At 64.7% G+C, this 16298-nt stretch overlaps 1 protein-coding gene across 1 annotated transcript in view; it reads right to left on the bottom strand.

The window, feature by feature from the left end:
- The window catches only part of Gna11 (G protein subunit alpha 11), a 33612-nt gene that overhangs the window by 14580 nt on the left and 2734 nt on the right, over window positions 1-16298 (bottom strand). The window contains exons 2-6 of the mRNA XM_048813829.1: window positions 6075-6259; window positions 3600-3754; window positions 2635-2763; window positions 285-414; window positions 36-189 (exon numbers count right to left, since the gene is read on the bottom strand). Of these exons, the coding sequence (XP_048669786.1) occupies window positions 36-189; window positions 285-414; window positions 2635-2763; window positions 3600-3754; window positions 6075-6259 (753 nt within the window). The remainder of the gene's footprint in view (window positions 1-35; window positions 190-284; window positions 415-2634; window positions 2764-3599; window positions 3755-6074; window positions 6260-16298) is intronic.

Here is a 16298-nt window from a genome sequence, read left to right as displayed (position 1 = left end):
GCTCCGCGCCGCCCCCCTCCCGCAGGCAGGCTCACCGTCGAACTCGGGGAAGTAGTCCACCAGGTGGGAGCAGAGGATCTTGTCCTCCAGCAGGTCCTTCTTGTTGAGGAAGAGGATGACGGACGAGTTCTGGAACCAGGGGTAGGTGATGATGGTGCGGAACAGCGCCTTGCTCTCCTCCATGCGGTTCTGGGGGGATGTGCGTCTCAGGAGCCTGGCCGGGGCCACGGCCCCGCGGAGCACGGCCAGACCCAGGCCGTGGCCAGGGCAGGGCAGGCGCTCACCTCGTTGTCCGACTCCACCAGGACCTGGTCGTACTCGCTGAGCGCCACGAGGAACATGATGGACGTCACGTTCTCGAAGCAGTGGATCCACTTCCTCCGCTCAGACCTCTGTCCCCCGACGTCCACCATCCTGCACAGGAACAGCCCACGAGCACTCAGCACCAGAGAGACGGCCTCGACTCCTGTGGCTGTGGCTGCCACTGGACACTGCTCATGAGCCCAGGCCAGCAGGTGTGGCCGGAAGCCAGTGAGCGCCAGGAATTCTGCTCAGCCAAGGCGGCACCTCGGAGGGCACCCGAGGAGCCAGGCTGCTGCGGCAGGCCGAGGGGGCACGGCGCTGCGCCTCTCAGGAGACGACACGATCGGAGAGCGCCCAGAGGGGACCTTCCTCCCGGTGCCCTCTCCATGGCTGGCTGGAGCTGCGGACACAGAGGGTGACTGTCCCTGTCTCTCCAAAATCGTGACAAGTCCTGAGAGCAGAGACCTGGAGAGTGCAGTGGTGGCAGATGGCGGGGCACAGGTCCCGGGGGGCCTGACAGCGCTGTGCAGCCAAAGCTGGTCGGGCTTCTGGGACCTGCTGCCTCAGTCTGGAATCCCGGAGGAGAGAAGGCCTCTCCTGGCTGTGGACAGTGGGCCAGGTGTCCACTGCAGCCAAGGGTGGCCTCGTCACTCCTGCAGAGGCCCTGGCGAATCCCAGCCCCTTGCCCAGCTGCCATGTGCCTCACCGTCGGGATGTGGCAGCCACAGAGGGCAAGGGGGGCCGTCTGGGTGCTGGGAGGGGAGCGGGCACAGCTCCGTCCAGCACGGCAGGTGCCAACAGGTGGGCAGTGAGGGCGAGGGCAAGCTGGGAGACGCCTCTGGGAACAGCAGGCTGCGGGCGCTCCTCCTACCCCAGGATACAGGGACAGAGGCGTCACCCGGGGCCTGTGGAGGGGCAGGCGGGCTGCAGACACAACTCCAGGGCTGGCTGGGCAGAGGGGAGCCTGGGGCAGGGTGTGCAGGAGCCCAGCGGGCACAGGGCGGGCAACCCGGCAGGACTGAAGGGCAGGGTGGCCGCAGAGGGCCCGAGCCAGGACCTGACCCAGCTGGGGCTGCTGCCAGTGAAGTGTGGTCAGGGCCTTGGTGCTGGGCCACGGCCTCTCCCACCGAGGCGTCCTCGGTGCACACGAGCCCCTGGGAGCCTTGTCTCCAACTGCGTCCCCTTTTGGGGACAAGGATCTTCTCACAGCTGGGGCAACCTGGTGCCCCCAATGCCTCCGATCAGGGCCGGACCATGACTTGGACCCCCGGTCCTTGGCCAGCCCTCTGTGAACTCAGGGACAGGGCACTGCTGACCAGGTGCAGCCCGGGTGGCCTCAGATCCCACGAAGAAAAGACAACACGACCAGACACCTCCCCTCTCACAACAAGGTGGACAGGCAGCTTGGGGGGTCCAGAGCACCTGGGCGGCAGGGCAGCTCAGAGCCTGGACCCGGCTCTGCTGGGGAAGGGCGGCAAGAGCCAACACCAGGGCCTGGGGCGGCCTCGGCCATGGGGCCTCCAGGCAGACCCCGGGCCCCACGGGGCCACTGTGAGGACACGTGTGCTGCGAGGGGGCCAGCCCACTGCAGTGCAGGGCTGGGCTCCGTCCCCGGTGCCTGGAAGCAGGGTCCTGCTACAGATCAGCCAGGATGGGGGCCCATTGGGGCTGGGGACCCCGTCTGATGACGGGCGTCCCAGTGCAGGGGCGATTTGACCACAGACGCGAGGGGGACATGTGCAGATGGAGGCAGAGGTTGGGAGACCCCTCCACAAGCCCAGGGCACTGAGGCCACAGCCTCCACCAGACACTGAGGGGGCCTCAGGGTCCAGCCCTGCCACCCTGGACCTGGGACTTCTGCCTCCAGAGCTTAGGCAAGGAACACACTGGTCAGCGCTGCTCTGTCCCGGCAGAACCTGCACTCAGCCTGCCACCTGGTGGTCACTGGAGCCTCCCGGGGTGTGCGGACTCCACAGGGAGGGCGCATGTCCCCATGGGCAGCACCAGGCCCACTCCAGCTGTGTGACCACCATGCACAGGGGCCAGTGAAGGCCCGGAGAAGACTCGTCCATCCACCACTGGTCCACCAGCTGGAGTGGACCCAGAGCCCATTACAGGACCCCAGGGCCACAGGATACCTGCCCTGGGCCTGGAGCCCAAAGCTTCTTACCTGTCCACCCGCCCCAGGCCAGGCCCACTGCAGAGGCCCTGAGAGAGGCTGGCCTCTGGCCCCCCAGCTTGTTCCTGGCACCTCCTGCCCAACAGTCTGCCCCGGCCCAGGGGCTGGCCTTCAGCCCTGGTCTGGGGAAGGGGCAGCGCCCCGTGCCGCACCTGAAGATGATGTTCTCCAGGTCGAAGGGGTACTCGATGATGCCAGTGGTGGGCACACGGACCCGCAGCACATCCTGCTGGGTGGGCAGGTAGCCAGAGGTGGCGATGCGGTCCACGTCGGTCAGGTAGCTGAAACACAGCAGGCAGGGCTGCTGCGGCCACTGCTCAGGAAGGGCGGGCCCGGCACTGTGTGCAGGGCCAGGGCCAGGGCCAGGCCGGGGGAGGGGAGGCTGCCCACCCCATCCCCCACCGGGACCCGGGGGCAGGAGCCACAGGCTCTTCTTTAGGTCTGGGGGACTCAGCAGCCGGGCCGTGCGTGGGGGGGGACATTCAGAGGCCTGTCTTGCTGAATATCCACCTGTTATTTAGGACAGCTACAGACTCACAAGGAGGGTGGCCTCCCACAGGGAGCCCCGCTGCCCGTGCCCGGCTGCTCGTCTCACGCCTCCTACAGGCTGTGGCGCAAGCTGCTGTCCGGGCATCTCTGTGTCACCCCCACGGGGCTGGCTCCTCGGGCACACTGCGTCCCTCCCTTATGCGGGACTCCTTGGGACCTGTCCTCCAGGGCTCCCTGGGCCACGCTGGCTCCTTAGTCCTCCCAGGGGTCTGTCTGCTGTCTCTCTGCCAGGCTGCACACCCAGGTGTCATGGCCTCTGACCCAGAGCCCTGCTGGTCAGGGCTCTACCATGGACCCCCAGAGGGGGGCAGGCAGGTGGGAGGATGGGCAGGGCAGGAGGCTGGCAGCCCACCCTGTCCTTAGAGATCCCGCAGACTGAGGCAGGGCCCGGCCCAGGCGTTCACTAAAGCACAAGCCACCTCCCACCTAGGCCAGGAAGATGGGGTCCGGACGACTAGTAGAACGCGGCACCACCTGCCCCTGGTGGCGATGTGACCCTGCAGGACCACGCGCAGCAGGCTGGGTGGGCTGCTCCCCCGCCTCCCGGCCCAGCCCAGCCGGCACTCACTACTTGGCCGAGTCCGAGAGCTGGAACTCCCTCCTGCGGTCGTAGCACTCCTGGATGCCCGGGTCCCCCCACAGCGTCTTGATGGCCTCCACGTACTGCTGCTCGAACGTTGTCACCTTCTCCACGTCCACCTCCCGGATCAGGAGGGCGTTGGCCTGCGGAGGAGGACGGGAGGCCAGAGCTCAGGCAGGGGCATGTCCAGGCCCCAGCCAGGTGGACAGAGTGCTGCCCACGGAGAAGAGGAGCCCAGGATGGGTTTTCCGAGGACCTCCGTCCTGGAGCAGGCAGGCCCTGGCGGACACGGCCTGGCCGCCAGGCCCCGCGAGGCAAGTCCCCTGGGCTCCCAGGCTTCACGTGGGCCCCTGATTTGCTCTTAGAACAGGGAGGACACAGGGGACCAGAAACCAGCACACGTGTGAACAGAACCGCTCCTGAACCACGAACGACAGCGAGCCCTTAAAAGGGGACTCAGCCCCGACATGACGCCAGGACAATCGGGCGACGGCACCACCACAGGCCACCTCCACTTCCCCCAGAGGTGCCGGGACGTTGCCCTCCCAGGCCCCAGAGCACAGGGTGAAGCCGAGTCAGAGGGCTGCGCAGCCCGGGGTGCCCAGGCCTCACCTCTGCCAGCACCACCGCACCACACCCGGCCCCAGAGCAAAGCCCCAGCTGGGCGGGGGGCGTGCCCGCCAGGGGCCCCATGGGGACAGGGCGGCGGAGGCCAGGCCGCTGGCACACGCCGCACACGCAGGCAGGTGCACGGGCCCTGTGCAGGGCAGGCCCTCGGCAGAGGTCCCCGTGCTCCTCACGCCTCTCCTCAGACACGGTGGACACGCCTGGCCGTGGCATGGCTGTGGGGCTGGGCAGGGTACACCTGGCAGGACCCCAAAACGGAAAACAAGGGAAGCCCTGCTGGGCGCCAGGGCTCACTGGGCTGTCCTCTCAGCCCTGTCCACCGCGTCCCCGCCCTCCACACCCCTCAGTCTGGGCCAGGACAAGCCACTGAAGGACGAGCCGGGTCAGGGCTGCCTCCAGAAAGCCCACAGCCAGCACTGGGGGCGGGGACCCGTCTCTTCCCCCAGAGGCCTTTCCAGCTTCGCGGTGGCCCGAGCGTCTCCACCTCTGTGTGCCCCCTCTGTCTGCCACAGGCAGCATGGAGCCAGCGTGCGGGCCAGTGAACCTGCGCCCCGACACGGCGGCTGTCCTGGCCGCGGTCAGGTCCAACGGGTCCACAGCCCGAGGAACACCCAGCCTCTCGGCAGCACGGCTGCAAGACAGCAGACCTGGGCAGGGGCAAGGCCAGGCCCCGCCAGAGACCCCACGGGGCCCACGCACGACAGCGAGGCCCCGCCCCACCCCAGTGACCTGGAGTGGGGGGCTCAAGTCCAGGAGCCATCCAAGACCTGGGGAGGGCCTGCAGATTCCAGGTAAATAGTCCAACAGTGTCTGACCACCCCCAGGCCAAGGTCAGCCCAGGCCAAGCCTCGATTTCTGGGTGAAGTCTAAGTCCCTAAGACACATCTGTAAGACCAGTCCGCACCCCACCCGGCAAGGCCAGCAGCTCTCCACCAGGGCCACCTGGCACGCGGCTGGCAGGCCTGTGGAGTGGTGTGGCCTCAACGCACAGCGTCTGCTAGGTCCTCAGAGGCTCCAAGCCCAGGGGACCTAGAGACAGCCACACGGAGCACGCCCAGCACGGCTCGGAGCAGCCTCGGGCAGTCCTCACATCCACCAGCGGACGAACACGGGCACGGGGCGTCTCACCCTCACGCTGCAGCGTCACTTGGGTGGGAGCAGGAGCAAGGTGGCAGCTCCAGTGTGAAGGGACCGGCGGACCTGGTGCTCAGTGACAGCCAGACGCAGAAGGCCTCAGCGTGTGACCCAGTGACACAGAGCCCAGGACAGCAGAGTCCAGAGATGGGACGTGGACTGCGGGTGCAGGGCTGGGGAGGGGCAGGGTGACTGTGGGGATGGCGTTTCCAGTTTTTTTAATTTATTTTCTAGCCGTTGAGGACCTTATTTTATTCACTTATCTACGTGCGGTGCTGAGGGCCGAGCCCAGGCCTCCTGCGTGCTAGGCGCGCTCTGCCGCTGAGCCCAGCCAGCCCCGGGTTTCCTTTTGGGGTGATGGAATGTTCTGAGACCAGATCGTGGCGCTGGCTCACGACTGTGTGGACATGGTAGAGGCCACCGAGCCGTGCTCTTCAAGCAGGTGGGCACAGGCTGAGCGTCACCCTGGCAGCTGCACCTCGCGGGGTCACCGCGAGGCCGTGTGCCATGTGAAGGAAGCGCCTGGCAGGCTCACAGGCTACAGAGGGTCAGCTCCTGGGAGCCTCTCTGCCCGTTCCCCAGGTGGCCTGGGTGAGGCAGTTCCCTGCAGGGAGCCAACAGCCACTTAAGGGACACAGGTGGTGTCCATCACAGCACCCAGCCGGCACCCAGGGCACTGCTATGCCCCGGGCCGCAGCTCACCTGGTTCTGCTCGTACTTGTAGAGGATCTTGAGCGTCTCCATGGCGCGGATCATGGCCTGCATGGCGGTGAAGATGTTCTGGTACACCAGCTTGGTGAAGCCCCGCTTGTCCTCCTCCGAGTAGCCAGCGCCGTGGATGATGCGCATCTGCTTGATGAAGGTGCTCTTGCCGCTCTCGCCCGTGCCTGCAGGGCAGGGGGGGTGAGCCTAGGGCCCGCAAGCCAGGCCGCTGTCCAGTCCTGGCACATGGGGTGCTGCGGTGGCACCGCACCATGCCGCCAGCCCGTGCCACAGACGCAGAGACTGAGGCCGGCTCCCAGAGGGTCAGGTTGGCTAGCTACTTCCCCCAGGGGCAGCAGCACCCTCCGCCACAGCTGCCCAACCTCAAACTTGCCTCCTCCAGAGCATCCACTGTGGAGGGCCAACCCACCACGCCCACCAACACCATCCCGGGCAGGGGCTGGTGGAGGTGGGAGTGGCTGGTGCCACTCTCCTCTCCTCCCCCACTCTGCAGAGAAGGAAAAGGCACCAGGAATGCACCTTCTAGGGCAGCGTCCCCCTAGGCACTGCTGATGTCTAGGGACGGGTCATTTTCTGGAAGGACATCCTGGGCACTGGAGAGTACCGGGCAGCGTCCCTGGCCTCCACCTGCTGTCGGGAGCTCCCCCACTTGTGACATCCAGAAATGTCCCCAGACATCACACCAAGCATCCCCGAGGGCAGAACTGCCCATTACTGCCTCGATCTGCACACTGGTTTGTGGGAGGAACATTTGGCCAGAGGGGGGACGGGGCACACCTCTGAAGCCAGCACCCAGACATGGGACCCTGGGGGGAGAAGGGAGCAGGTCAGCCCTTGCTGAATTCAAATCAACGCCTGAAGTCCCTCGAGTCACAGATGCCTCAGCTGTAAGATGGAAAGTGGGACCCCAGGACCACCATGCAGAGTCCCACAGCACCCGAGGGGTGACGACACACAACGCCACCTGCTGCCCATGGGTGCCCTCCAGAAGCAAAAGGAACCTTGCCTAGGGACAGTGACTGATTACCACCTGCACCTGGGATAAGGGTCACTCAGTGTTCAAGCCAGGGCAGCGAGGACCCCCGTCTGAGGCAGCTGCCCCTCTACACACGGGTGGCCTTTCCACAGAAGACGTTCTGGGTCTCGTGCCCTGCGCTAACGATGACCAAGCAGAGGCCAGGAGAGGCCGGGGCCAGCAGGAGCCGTGTGCAGGGCCTCTGGCCAGCCCAGAGCACCCGGCCACCGCTGTGCAGAACCTGCCAAGGCCGCAGCCCAGGTGCGGTGCTGGGGTGTCAGCTGAGCAGCACAGCGGGGTTCCCTCCACCCCCAGCCACCATCACATCCTGCCACCCAGCACCTCAGAGCTGCAGACGCCTGGGTCCTGCCTGGGGCCTCACATCCCCCAGGTGCGGCCTGGCGCCCGGGCTCCTGTTAGCAGAGGCCCCCTCCCACTGACGCCTCTCACCGGGCCGACTCACCCTCGCGCTCACACCACCACAGCTGTCACCAGGGAAGGGCCACGTGCACGGCACAAGGAGGCGTGTGACCCCTGTGCTCTGGCCTCATCCTGGACTCGTCCACAGCGTCCCGCCCACCACCCTCCTGGACCATGGGAGGAACTGCCTGGGACCCCCGAGCTCCACACACCACCCCAGAGCAGACCTGCGCAGACAGTGGCAGGAGCTCCACTCCCAACTGCTAGGAATGGGGCCACCTGAGGTCCCCCAGCAGGGACCACTCAGCCCGCATCTCAAGGGGTACAAGAGGGCCCTGGAGGGGGGCGGCACTGGAGCACACAAGGCAGGGCAGGGCAGGGCAGGGCAGGGCAGGCGGGCCTCCAGGAGCTGCCACAGCACCAACGTGACACCTAGGACTCCCAAGTGACAACTGGGGCCTGAACGTCTGTGTGCCCCAGAGCAACAAGCAGAATCCTCAGCCCGGAGCCCAAGCCCCAGCACTCAGAGGCGAGGCGGAGGGAGGGGCGCCCTCAGAGTGCAGAGGGCACCGAGCTGCCTGTCCCCCCACACCAGCACACTTGAGGATGCGGGGACTTGGGGACACGGGGCCCTCTTCGGGCCTCCAGCACCCAGAGCAGCCAGCATCTGGCATCTACGAAAAAGCACGTGGCCAGCGGTATTCCACAGGGAACCCCACACTGAGACGACAGAACCTCAGAGACGGAGAGCATGGTGGCGGCCAGTCAGACAAGGGGATACCAGGGCCTGGGGTCACACCTCTCCCCACTGCGGGAGAGCACACAGGCAGCCCTGAGGGTCCTAGCTCAGCAGGACCGCGCCCCCCCCCCCAACCACCTGGGGGCAGGTGCCCTGTGCAGTCAGGCTGCCCCAGGTCCTTGTCCTTCCCAGCGCCACAGCGTGAGCCTGGGCGGGAATCTAGGCCCAGCTCTCAGGAAGCCTCGGGAAGCGGCCGGCTCTCCCAAACAGCAGCCCTTCTCCGCAGGGCACTGGACACCCTGCCCTGCAGCCAGGCCTGGCCAGGGCTTTGCCACCAGCCCCTGCACAGCCAGTCCTCACAGCACCCCTGAAGGAGCTGCAGGAGGGGCCCCTCCTGTCCCTGGCCCCAGCCCCCAGCACAAGCCAAGTCTCAAGGTCTGGGGCACCCACATCACCAGGAGGCCCCACACGGCCACAGGCAGGTGCTCTGCCACCTCGGCCACAGTGCTGCCTCTCCTGCCCAGGAGCCTGCAGGACACCCGGGCAGGCTCACCATCACCACTAGGAGGGTCCGAGCCCAAGATGACATCCGATGAGCCAGAAAGTCACACTGTGCCTCAAGCAGGTGGCTAGACAGGCCGGCCAGGAGCTCTGCCGTCCACAGGCGGAGGGGAGAGCGCACAGGGAAACCGCACGGGGGCCCCACATGGCCTGGCACTTGGGGTCCCACAGGTGACACGACAGCCAAGGCAGTGACAGAATGGCCTGACTCACAGACTGATCTCCGCTCCACTGCTGGGGGCTGTAGTCAGGACGGCCACCACCCCAGGACCCTGGAAGAGGCAGGCCTCCCTGGTACAGTGAGGACCCCAGACCCCTCCCCCAGTCACCCCACACCTGTTTTTGAGCCCCCTGGTCCCTGCAAGCGGGGGCTTATCAACACTCTTTCTGAAGCCCCGTTAGAGTCAGGAGGCCTGGGGAGTGCCCAGTCCTGCCCACCAGCCCAGAGGGGGCGTGGGAGCAGGACACTGGGCTGGGCAGTGACGGCTCTCCACCCTGAGATGCCCACTTCACACAGAACGGTTCCCTGGGACTCAGGTGGGGGCTGCAGGCTGCTGCTGTAGGGGCATGATGGCCAGGAACGGGCAGAGGAAGGGGCGGCTCCCACCACCACTTTGGGAACACGCCCCCCAACGACCTAAAACCCTCCCCAGGCCCCGCCTCTTAAAGGCTCCATCCACCCACACACTACCCAGGGACCACCAACTCTTGAACACCTGGGCCTTTGGGGAACATACAGCACCTCCCAAGTTTTGGGGACAGAGACTACCTGTCCAGCTCCCCACTGTCACCTGTGAGGCTCAGCTAGTACAACCAAGGGGGCGTCAGGAGACACAGACGCCTGTTGCCATCCCTCACAGGAATCGCCTCGTCCTGTCAGGGGGCCCGAGCAGAGTGCAGCCCAGGGGACAGGCAGCCCCACAACACAGTCCCCCAGCAGTGCCCACCACAGCCCACCAGGCACAAGCACCCTTCCTGGCCCCAGGGATCAACAAGCAGCAACTGTCAGCAGGCCAGGCTCCAGAGACCCCACAGGACACAGGGGCCCATGCAGCAGTGGAGGGGACCACTGCCCCTCAGTGAACACCCCTTGAAGAATGACCAGGAGGGAACACAGATGGTGCGCCTCGGCATGGTCACACCCCTTCAGGCTGCCACCCTTGATCCTCCCTGTGGTCCCAGAAGGGACCACCAGGGAGCACTGGCTTTGGAGTCAGCCAGGACAGAAGCCCCGAGACAGTGCAGCTCGGCATCTTCCCAGCGTGGTCCCTGTGGGGACAGTAATGGGGGACACCCACGAACCAGGGCTGCTCCAGCCGCATTTCAGCAAGGATGAGCAAATAAGCCGCAGTAGAGAGGGTCGGGAGAAGACAGCCCTCGGGGGAGGCCGCCGGCTCAGGGAGGAGGCAGAGGGCGGCTCTCCAGGCTGCCACGCCCACTCAGGCTGCTGTCCTGTGGTGGAGCACTGCTCCCTTTTGGTAGATGAGGAAACAGGCCAAGTGACACCAAAAGACTGGCTCTCTCCCACTCTGGGTGGCACAGGCAGCCTGGGCTCAGGAGACACTCAGGAATTAGTAAGAGACTGTTCCTGGTCCCACCTACGTGTGGATTGGTGCAGAAGGCCACAGATGGTTGGTGACAGGGCCGTGGTGAGCTCGGGGCGGCAGGAGTCAGGAACCAGGCTATGCCCCTTCGTTTCCTGAGTGGATGGGCTTCAGTCAGCCAAAGTCCTTCAACAAGCACCTGGAGCCCCCGGGGCTCGGGGTCCGCATCCAGGGCAGAGGACTCAGAATAAGGCTGACCAACAACAGAGAGCAGGGAGGGACCCTGAGAGACACAGGTCAGCAGTCCTCAACCAGGACAAAAAAAACCAGGACAACCCGGGTTGTCCTGGTTGAGGACACCACCTCAAGGACAGAGGGCCATGTCTGGGGATATCGTCGTTGTCACGACTGGGAATGCTCCTGGCCCAGAGTGGGCAGAGGCCAGAGACACTGCAGTGCCTGGGATGCCTCCTCCAGGGGCTGATCCGGCCACCCTGTCCACAGGCCCAGGTGTGCTGTAGGCCCTCCCGGACCCTGGGCTCTTCCTCCAGGAATCAGCCCTCGTGGAGGGCTGTGGCCAGGCTCACGCTGGGCACTCTGCAGCAATGTGACACCCTGACAGCAGACGGCAGCACTGTGTGCTCACGGGACTGGATGTAGGTCCCCTGAGCTCAACCCCACCCCTCGGGGAAAGCGAGGCACAGGCCTGTGCTGTCACAGCCGCAAGTGGCAGAGGTGCCTCTGAACCACACAAAACCCAGACTTGGGGACATCTGGAGGACCCAGGAGGAGCAGGGTGCTCCACCCAGTTACGCCACCCCTAGGACCAGAAAGCCACCAAAAGCACAGAGGCAGTGCAGGAAAGGGTCGAGGGAGTGGAGGGGGCAAGGGGCACAGACCAGGTGACCAGCTGGGAGCTGAGTCCAGGGCAGCACGTGCAGATGGTGTGACGACCCAGCAGTGGCCTTCAGAGGACTGATGCTGCTGCAGCCAGAGGGCAGGGGACCCAGGGTGAAAGCCCAGGCCTCGAGGCCACAAGCGCACAGGGCCCTAGGGTGGCACAAGCCCCAAGCCAGTGACCCGGTGCTCAGAGGCCCAGTGCTACGAGCCGCTGGAGTCCTGCCACACTGCAGTAGCCCCCGGGCGCCCCAGGCCCTCGGGTGCCCCAACAGCATCCGCTGTAGGGAGATAAGCACCCTGCTGGGGACCCCGCTTGGCTGCAGAGAAGGGACAGCTGGCCCCAAGGGCCTCGCCACCTGCCTGAGGTCTCTCTGACACGACTGCACCGTGACTCGCACACTCCCGCGCCAGCGCCCTCTCCCGTGCTGCAGCAGGGTTCTGGTCCCCGACAGAGCAAGTGAGCCCCTGTGGCTGGGGTCAAGGACAGCAGCTGGCAGTGCTGAGGCAGGAGGTCCAGGCAGGGACAGCACAAAGGACCTCAGTGACCCAAGGATGCCAAGCTCAGGGCCCACGGCCTGTACGCAACCCACCTCTGACCCCAGGATGAGCCTGGCCACGGAGGAGGGACACCACTTCACCTGCTGCATTGGGAGGCCCAGGCTCAGTCCAGGCTGGGCCCGGGCCGTCTGGGGAGGAGCAGCCGCCCAGGGGAGAGGGCAGCTGAGCAATCGGGCCTCCTGCTGCCGCCTTTGTTCTTTTTTTGGTCCTGGGGATTGAGCTGAGGGGAGCTTTCCCAGTGAGCCACATCCCCAGTCCTTTTACTTCTTACTCTGAGACAGGGCCACCATGTGGCCCAGGCTGGCCTCCAATGTGCCGCCGTCCTGCCTCACCCCCAGGTGCTGGGACGACGGGGTGCACCGCCACACCCAGCGGGTAATTGAATCTAAATGTAAAGGACGGAAGAGCGCATTCTGGGTGAGTCCTGGCCCTCTGCAGCGTGTGCAGGGTGGACAAGGCCATCTGAGGAGCTTCCTGCTTCCACAGTCTGTGGGTGCAAGACACAGGACCCTGCCAGAAGCCAGTAACCTGGATGTGCCCTCCCCACAGGGAGGCACGCCCAGCCCTCCTCAGGGATCCTGGGATTTGGCTGCCCACAGGGCCTGTGCAGGGAGGCTTCACCACCCAGCTTTCGGTTTAGAAAGCCTGGAGCCACTCGGGCTCAGCCTTGGAAGGACGCCGCGGGGCCTCGGGGCACAGTGTTCCCTGCCTCAGTTCCCCACCACAACCTGCCAAGGCCAGGCAGTGGCCTCCTGGGAGTCTTACCACCAAGTGACAGAAACGCAGCAGCCAGAGAGCAGGGACAGAGGCAGAGGCCTGGCGGCCCGATGGGAGCCCAGCACCCAGCTCCCCAGGGCCTCTGCTCCTCCATGCTCGCCTCCTGGGGGCCTGGCACAGGGGCTGGACAGCACACTCACTGAACAGACAGTCCCCATCTCCCAGGCCCACTGCTGGCGGTCATTGCCACTGACAAGAAACTCAGGACAGGCCAGGGACAGCACCGCGAATAAAGTGGAACGTGTGTACGTGTCCTCCCGTGTTCTGAGCAATGAAACACATCAACAGAACTACTCGCACCACAGCCGTCACCAAAACTTCCCACAAGGTGACACACACTGTCACACAGCCAGCACTTTATACCATATGCCACCGTGTGACAGGGATCCTCAAGCAGGGGCGCTTTGCCTCAGGACACACTAGTCATCATCTGGACTCTTGGTCTGGAGCAGACAGAGGCCAGGACACTGTCCACACCCTGCAGTGCCCAGGACACCCACCCCAGAGAACAGCCCAGCCCAGCGTCCAGCGCTAGGGAAGTGCTGCCCGGAAGCCCCGCCCAGCTGAGCAGCCTCACAGGTCACAGGCTGCTGGGAGCAGTGAGGGGCAGGAGCCGGAGGAGCTCCTGCCCAGCGACCTCTGCCTGATGCACAGCAGGTGCTAAGGCAGCCACTCAGCCCTGCCTGGGAGCCTGGAGGAGCGCAGGGCAGGCCCTGACACCCCACCCTGTAACTTAGCAAAGGAGCCATGGGGGGACCAGGGAGAGAGTTCCAGGGAAAAGCAGGCCCTCCCTAGTTCCATCCCTGGCACCGGGGCCATGTGGCTGCCACTCAGAGGCAACTGAAAGTGCCATCTGCTGCAGGCTGTCACCACCTGCTGCAATTGGGAGCAGCCCCCAAGGCTGGGGAACCTCAGAGTCCCACCTGCAATGTATTCCCCCAAATGAGGACAATCAGTGCACTCAGGCTGGCTTACTGGGAAAATGAAATGTGTCCCCACAGTGGGCACAGGCTGTGCAGAGGGGCACTTAACAGCGAGTCCCAGCCCCTGGTCACGGAAGTCCTACATCAAGGGCCCTCAATCTGGAATGAAAGGTTCCTCAGATGGGAAATTTGCCCAGAGTCTCTCCATCCCAACACCCAGGCCACGGCCACTTCCTCTGCAAAGGCCCCGCAATCCCCGGCAAGTCCCGGGCCTCCGTGTCATGCTCCTGCCCGATGCACCCGCGCACCCACTCTCCCACCTGCCCGCCTGCCCTGAATCTGGCATCAGCTCACAGGATGCCCCTTTTACAAGCTGGGGGGTGGGTGCTGCCAGGGTCACCCAGCAGGGGAAGGGAAGGACTGCAGACCAAGGTGCTCTGCCCAGGTGGGCACTGAGGACAAGGCCGGGGGTGGGCTCCATCTTCCAGGTCCACTGCGAGGCTTTCAGCCCAAGGCTGGCCTCAGCAAAGCTGCACACAGGGGCCCTGGCAGCAGCCTTGAGCCCCTCGACCTCAAGCCCAACCACCAGGCTCAGAAGCTGGGGTCCATAGGAGAGGACGGGCCTGGAGGCCCCAGAGCCGCAGGGCAAGGCATCTGTACCGTCCTTCAACGCACATCCTAACTGTCTCCTACCCCAAAAGAAAGCCTCCCACCCACTACAGAAGTCAGCCAGGACCACGCGGCCCTCCACAGGTCACGCTCCTGCCCGCCCTTCCTGGAGAGATGGCCACGGGGAGCCTTAGGCGAGCAAACATCGGGAAGTTAACCTGGAAGCCACTTCAAGCAAGAAACCTCTGGAGCCTGGGCCTGGTGCCCATCCAAGCCAGAGTGCCAACACGTCCCCTCTGCCACTGGGCTCAGCTCCTCTAACTATGCGGAGTACCCACCGCAGGACAGCCTCTTTCCCCAGGACACCAAGCCCATCCAGGCTGCCTATGGGCACAGGGCACACGTGCCCAACCTTCCCCAGGAGCCTGGGAAGGAAGGAGGCGGGGGCAGACAAGGCAGGACCTCTGTTTTGTAAACCACAGAAAGGGCCAGTCCTCCCCTGGCCCTTATCTGCGCCCTTATTTGGGGTGACAACACAGACAGCTGGGTCGATTGGCTCCCAGCGACAGGTGTTCCTTGAGGAGATGGAGACAGGGGCCTCCCTACAGGGTGTGGTGGCTCCACCGGGACGCCAAGGACAGGGACCACGGAAGGCCAAGGAAGTGGCCATTCTGACAACCCATGGCTGCCTCCTCCCAGCAGGGTGCAATTCCATGCAGAGGGACTCAGTTTCCCCGCCAAGGGAGGGAGGCAGGGGAATGGCCTCAAGGGGAAAGGAGATGGGGCACAGCAGAGTCTGGAGGGGGACAGCCGAGTCTGCAGTGAACAGGACTCCCCCTGATGGGACGTGTCCAGGCAGGACCGGGGTGGTGAGGGTAAGTGTCCTGTGGATCACAGCCAAAGGTCTAGCCCTGCAGAGACACGGGGACAGCAAAAGGGAGACACTATGGAGCGGGTCAGAGGCCAGCCCTGGGCAGAGAGGGGCTGTCACAAGACATAGAGGGCAGACCCCCAAAGGTCCTGGGGGCCAATGTGAACAGCAGATGCAGGGGGCTGCCCAGGAACTCAGGATGCAGGGACCTGACCTGGACAGCAAAGGCAGGTGCTAACTCCAGGTGCACTCAGGCTGGCTTACTGGGAAAGTAACTGCCCAACCTGGACAGCAGAAGCAGGAGACTGGCCCTGAAGGAAGCCAGGGCCCCCGTCAACACAGGCAGAGGCTGACCAGAAAGAGTTCCAGGGGCTCTGGCGTGAACAACACAGGCAGGGGCTGACTCCAGAGGGATCCAGGAGCCTTACCTGGACAGCATGAGGAGGGGCTGACCACAGAGGACTATAGGCTAACCCCCCAAAGAGCAGGTCATCACGGACAGCATGGTAAGAGCTGGTCACAGAGGGATCCAGGCTATCCTGGACATCACAGCAGGAACAGACCACAAAGGAAACTGGACTGACCATCAAGTAATCAAAGCCACCCTGGACAGCTAGGGCAGAGGCTGGCCACACAGAGATCTGCGGCAGAGCTGACCACCACAGACAGAGGTTCACCACTGCAGGCCCAGGTCAGCCCGTGCAGGGACTGACCCTTCAGGAATTGAGGCAGGGCTGACTACCACTGGTAGATGCTGACCCTGGAAGGATGGGGGTAACTGACCACCACAGGCCAAAAAAAACACCGCAGGATCTGCAGCAAACCCACCCTCGGCTGCCCAACACAGCAAGGGCAAGGCTGACCCTTCAGAGACCTGGGAAAGGGCGGATCATCACAGGCACAGACTGACCACTGAGACTGGGACTGCCCTGCACAACTGAGGCAAGAGATGACCCTCTGGGGATATGGGGAAGGATGATCACCATGGGCAGTGCTGACCATCTAAGTATTGGAAGCACTCGTCCTCTGGGGATAGTCAGGCTCACCACCGGGACAGGGCTTGCCCTCCAGGATCAGAGCAGGACTGACCAGTGGGAATCAGACAGGCTGACCACTGTGACAGGGCTGACCATGGAGGGTTCTGGCGCAGTGCTGACTGTCCAGGGACCTCGGGAAGGCTGATCACCAGGGCAGGGTGACAGTCCAGGGAGCCAGAGCAGGGCTGGCCCCCTGGGCCCAGGACCGACCGTGCAGGGGTGACCACGCAGGGCCGGAGGCCCCGCTGG

The sequence above is a fragment of the Marmota marmota genome, unplaced genomic scaffold (assembly GCF_001458135.2).
Source record: "Marmota marmota marmota unplaced genomic scaffold, marMar, whole genome shotgun sequence".
NCBI lineage: Eukaryota > Metazoa > Chordata > Mammalia > Rodentia > Sciuridae > Marmota > Marmota marmota.
The sequence above is the reverse complement of the archived record's forward strand: the minus strand, read 5'-3'. Positions and strand labels throughout refer to the sequence as shown.